At 34.4% G+C, this 6,000-nt stretch overlaps 1 protein-coding gene across 1 annotated transcript; it reads left to right on the top strand.

Annotated features, from left to right (window-relative positions):
- The first annotated feature begins 929 nt into the window (after window positions 1-929).
- Window positions 930-5,394, top strand: LOC132621105 (homeobox-leucine zipper protein HAT5). The gene is made up of 4 exons (XM_060335255.1): window positions 930-1,498; window positions 1,939-2,072; window positions 3,131-3,370; window positions 4,848-5,394. Exons 1-4 carry the CDS (start codon window positions 1,417-1,419, stop codon window positions 5,244-5,246), a joined length of 855 nt encoding a protein of 284 aa, XP_060191238.1. The 5' UTR covers window positions 930-1,416; the 3' UTR covers window positions 5,247-5,394.
- The last annotated feature ends 606 nt before the right edge of the window (window positions 5,395-6,000 follow it).

Raw genomic sequence — 6,000 nt, 5'->3', positions numbered from 1 at the left:
ATGGCTCCTCTTTATGGCTCTCCCTTGATCTGGCACATATGCTACTCCCTCCATTCCAAATCTCCATTCCAAAATAAGTAGAGTAAATTTTGGGACGTGGCACACCTCTTGACAAAGTTAGTTAATGACATTAATAAAAAGATAATAGGATAATATTATTCCTTCCGTTCATTTTTACTTGTATAATTAAAGGCGGTGACAGAATTTGAAACTTGTGAGTTCAGGATTTTAATTCGTTTAAGTTACTAGATTTTAAATTAATAATTTATACATTTTCAATGAATTTTTCAAAACAAATACAGGGTCTGGATCAAAGTTACTGGGTTCGCCGAACCTCCGAGTACTATGCTAGCTCCGCCCTTGCTTGTATTTATCTGACACACCTTTTAGGTAGTAATAAATAAAATGACAAATTTACTATATCACTCCTAATTATTACTAAGTCATCTAATGATTGAAATCAATTATACTTAAGAAGTTGTGCAACTACTAGTTAATAACATGGGTAAAATAGATATGAATATGAATAAATTATCTCTTAATTTTTTAAACTGAACACCTAAAAATAGATGGAGGGAGTACCTTTTTGCTTCTTCCCAAACTTTTATAAGAACTAGACATAGTCAATATTGAGACTGAAAAACTCATTTAAGAAAAGAATAATTTTGAAAAAAAAGTATTACTGATATCTATTGGGTTTTAAAAAAGTCAATTATTTTGAACTAAAGAAAAAATGCTAAAAATTCATTTATTTTGAATTGAATTGAAAGAATAAATTTCCCCTAAGCAATCAGGGAGTATTCTAGAAAGTATACCCCTAGACACTGGCGGCGCAAGTTAGTGAAATCCCACATTAATATCCTGCTTCATTTTACATTACCAAAACTACCCTCCACTATACGCCATTCGCTATAAAATGGCCATCGTTAACCTCTATCAACTTTAGTCGCAAAATAAACTTACAACACAACATATACAGACAAAACCATATACAGCGTAGTTTTCGCATAGTCCCTAGCCAGAATCTTGTTTTCACCGTCACCGGCCGTTAAAACTTTCACTTATAGACTTTCCCTTTATTTTTTTCAGCTGGGAGGTCATATAATTAACCTCCGATCTGAAGTAGTAGTAGTTATAGCCATTTTTTCTTCTGAGAACGAAGGATTTTGTGATGGGATTTTGTATCTGTCCTTTGGAAACTCCAGCTAGATTACTGTGGAGTACTAGTTTCTTCCGCCACAAGCTCATGCTCTTTTAGTCAACTGGTCTCTTTTTTTTCATACACATCCCTGCTAAAAAAGAACTCTGTTGTGGGGTTTTTCCTTAACTCTTTCGCCGGAAATATATACAGATATATATAATCTTCTTCTCTGCGTGAATACAATTTCTAAGGCGATCTTCCAGATCATTGAAAGTATGGGATCTGGACATATATTTTTCGACCCGTCGTGTCACGGCAACATGTTGTTCCTTGGGAATGGTGATCCTGTTTTCCGAGGTACTTTTTAATAATTTATTTTCTTTATTCTAAACAACGTAACACTATCTATTAGTACTGAGAGTCGAAGGATATTCGTCTTGATCAGGATTTAAATTTTTTGAATTATGTAAATTTCATTATTCAAATTTACAACAGAAACAAATAATTTGACCATCTTATTCCAAATCGTACAAAATGAAGCGAAGGGAGTAACTTTTAGGGAAGGTAACCTACCACAGATGATTTAACGTACCAAGAGAGCTGAACAGACGGATCAGCTTATGATACCAAAATTCTCTTGTCTAAAGATTTGTTTTTATAGCTTGATTGTCTTTATGAGTTCTCAGTGAAAATAGTGGTAAAGTTCAATTTTCTTTTGTAACAACCTTTTGCATGTAAGTTCTAAAGGATAGTCTTTTATGTCCTGTTTTGACGCTTGACGTATACTACCATTACAGGACAAAGATCGATGATGAAGATGGAGGACTCCTCGAAGAGGCGAACCTTCTTTAGCTCGGGGGACGAACTATATGACGAGGAATATTACGACGAGCAGTCGCCTGAGAAGAAGCGCCGTCTTACTCCTGAGCAGGTTAGCTTCCTTCTCTTTTCTTTATCTGGATCACATACTTATCACCAAATATTTCATTTTTACCGGTCACGTTTCGCTTCCGAATAATTTAGAGTTAAAGTGAATTAGATTCATTCAATATTTTAAAATTAAAATTTAGATGTTTGAAAACTATACCAAAAATATAATCCATTTCATATTAATATGATGAAAAGATGCTCTCTCCGTTTATTTTTACTTATCATATATTGACTTGACACGTCTATTAAAGAGCTAAAATAGAATGACAAATTCTTATATCACCCTAACTATTGTTATGTAACATAATGTTTGAAATCAATAAAACAACATAATGTTTGAAATCAATAAAACATACTTTAAAATTTGTGTAGTCATTAAGAATTTCTTGAATTTTTCAACTCAATAATTAATAATAGGTAAAATATGTAGGAAATAGTAAATTATCTTTTGACTTTTCGAACTGGACAAGTAAAAATAGATAACTATTTTTAGTACGCAGGACAAGTAAAAATGAATGGAGGGAGTACATCTTAAAATATTGGTCAAAGTACATACAGTTTTGACTCTCAAGAAACGGAGAAACGAAACATGACAAGTAAAAGTTAACGAGGACAGAAGTATATTTTCATTAATACTTAAAATATGTAGATGCAATTCAAATATAATACTATAATATATTATGTGATATATATCAGGGCTATCTAGCGGAAGGTTAAATTATTGATTCAAATCTCACTGTTAGTAAAACAAAAGTTTTTGTGCTTGGCTCGTAAACTAAGCATCAGGCTACATGTGGGAAGATGTGGTAAGACATATTATAATTACGTAATTAAAAAAAGATTCTTTCTAATTGTTTAAGCTTTTAGACGTAATGGAACATATTCACAGCTATAGCATCAAATCTTTACGGATTCGACCTGTAGATCCTGAAAATGATCGACTAATCACGTGAAGGAATTTCTTTTTAGCAAAGATAGTTTTCTTTAAGCAAAATTTTAAATTGGTGGATTCGATTAGTTGTTGAGCAATAAGTTCTCTTTGTTGTTGGGTAAATTAAGGTGCACTTGTTGGAGAAGAGCTTTGAGACGGAGAACAAACTGGAGCCGGAACGCAAGACTCAGCTGGCCAAGAAGCTTGGGCTGCAGCCCAGGCAGGTGGCTGTGTGGTTCCAAAACCGCCGTGCCAGGTGGAAGACCAAGCAGCTCGAGAGGGATTATGATCAGCTCAAATCCTCTTATGACTCTCTTCTCTCTGATTTCGACTCCATTCGCAATGACAATGAGAAGCTCAAAGCTGAGGTATTACCATATTGTTTTCTGATCATTTTATCTGTTTACTTAAATCCTGTTATACACTCTAATATATTTGAAGAATCCTTAGAAAGCTATCTGATGATAATTACATACACATAAGTTTTTGGTAACGCTTGATGTAGTTCTACTAATTAACTCATAGTGGTCTTGATGTGAGAAGAGTGCTCAAGATTGTAATTCTTGTCCTTTAGGCCTTAACTTGCAATACTCCATCAGGAACAATTAACAAATTATGAAACCCACCTGATTTAGACGATCACTTAAAAAAAATATATATATATAATAAACTATGAATTTTGTCGTTAGATTGCTCGTAACTAACATAATTTTTTCATAATATATACTAAATCGTAAAATTTTGATAATATATGCTAATCCTACGGATTTTACGGTTTAGCTACAGAACTTGTCCGTCGCTAATTCACCGATTAATGAAAGTTGTTTAGCAACATAAATTGTTCGTTATTAATTCTTGTTTTTTAAGTAGTGAATTTTATCATGATTATGTCATAGTTCTACTGTATCCTGATTAAAGTAAGCGTAACAAAAAGTGTCCTTTCTTCTAACACTAGAGAATCGGTTACAGTGACGGTATAGCCAATTTACTATAGGAGCATATATTGCATAGAATAATGTGATCTTATTCACTATCTAGCTAGAAAAGACTATGATAACCACTATATAGAATATTAAGATAAGATATGTTTGTTGACGAATTTTGCCGGCGGGGTTGGTAATTGGCAGCAATTTTAATTTTAATCTGACTTTGCGGTCATATTCTGTGTAACACCTGGCAATCAATATTAGTAGTGGGGAACCTCACATCCAATATTCTTCGTCACCCACAAAAGAAAATTATATCTGTCACTATCCTTCCGAGTCACTCTTGCATCAAGTCAAATAAATAAAAGAACCAGCATCTGTTCTAACCCCCACTTTGTATGTTTTTCAATTCAATAAAGCGAATATACTTTTGGTATATTGTAAAGCTTGCTTTAAAATGTGCGCAGTGATGAAGATCTTACTATATGGATAGTGGATGTATCACTATCACTTACAGTACTGTTATTTGACAGTACAGTAGCTTTTATTTTTCAGCTTTGTTTTTAAAGGGTTATCAATTGATATAATCATAGAGTTTAAGTTCTTTGAATTAACAGTATGGGAATATAATTTCTTTTTATAATATCACACAGTTGACGTATAACAATAAGCAACTATTCACAACACCTAGGACTTAGGAAGATGGCTTTAAGATTTAATTTATAAACACTGATAGACAAAAACTGTATGTTATTAGTTCATCTCTACCTATGATAGCAGGTAACCTGATTTATATTTCAAGTTACTAATTCCATTACTTAAAAGCCGCAATCTGTAGTTATTTTTTAGCAGACCTGGTAGTTTAAAAATTCTTATATATTGAAGGTAAACTATTTTGTTAATTGGGGAAAAAATGCAGGTAGGTGCATTGATGGAGACGTTGCAGGGGAAAGTGGTTGGAGGAGCAGGGGTAACTGAAAAATCTGAGGTTGTGGAGGTAGATGCTATGACAACCCTTCAAGTGAAGGTGAAGGCTGAGGATAGACTGAGCAGTGGCAGTGGTGGGAGCGCGGTGGTAGATGAGCATAGTCCACAGCTGGTAGACAGTGGGGACTCATATTTTCACGCTGATCATAAGGAGTATCCTCCAGGGCCTGGAGGATGCAATATACCTCCACCTGTCGATGGTTTACAATCTGAGGAGGATGATGGTAGTGATGATGGCAGCTGCCATGGCTACTTCTCTAACGTCTTTGTGGCGGCAGAGGAGCAGCATCAGGATGAAGGAGAAGAGCCACTTGGATGGTTCTGGTCTTGAATTTTAGAATATTTTGTCTTGCAGTTTTTCTTATCTACGCGCGCTTTGTATGATGAATAAGTGTTGTAATTCGCATGTATAATTCAAACATCTACTATTAATATGCTTTTGCATCTTTTTTTCTATGAATTAATTCTGCTTCTTCATATATATCAGATTTACTATTTATACTACTACGTAATAGATGAACAAAAATCATGATAGAAAGGAACATAAAAAGAAGAAGGCTTAAAAAAAAAAATGAACAAGAAGAAGGCTTAGCTCATATAAATGTACAAAAGGGAAGGGGAAGATACATACCTTCAAATTTGAGAGTTGAGACTTTCTTATGAAGCTAAGTTCATATAAGAGTGATATTATTTTTCGTTGCCAATCAAATCAAGTATCTAAATAGTGTTGTTAAAGAATAAATTTAGAGTGGAAGTACAGAAACATCAATGACTGTTGAGGTACTACATGATCTGATCATATGAAGCTCATGGACGATTATGAAGGCTAAAACTCGTGTTAGAGCTTTGGATGTGCATTCCCATGCCACACACCTTTGGAAGAGGAAGATGGGGCCTTTGGAGGCCATTGAAGAGCAAGCCACAAGGGTGTGGATGATTGCTTGGAAGAGACATGGAGATGAAGGCCCACAGATAGAAGTGCAATCTTGGGTAGAAGTGCAATTCGTGGATAAGGAGTGCAATTCGTGGCTAGGAATACAATTCGTGGATAGGAGTGCAAATTCGAGGCTACGATTGCAATTCAA

This window comes from Lycium barbarum, chromosome 12, assembly GCF_019175385.1.
Source record: "Lycium barbarum isolate Lr01 chromosome 12, ASM1917538v2, whole genome shotgun sequence".
Classification (NCBI taxonomy): Eukaryota; Viridiplantae; Streptophyta; class Magnoliopsida; order Solanales; family Solanaceae; genus Lycium; species Lycium barbarum.
This window is presented reverse-complemented; position numbering and strand designations above follow the sequence as displayed.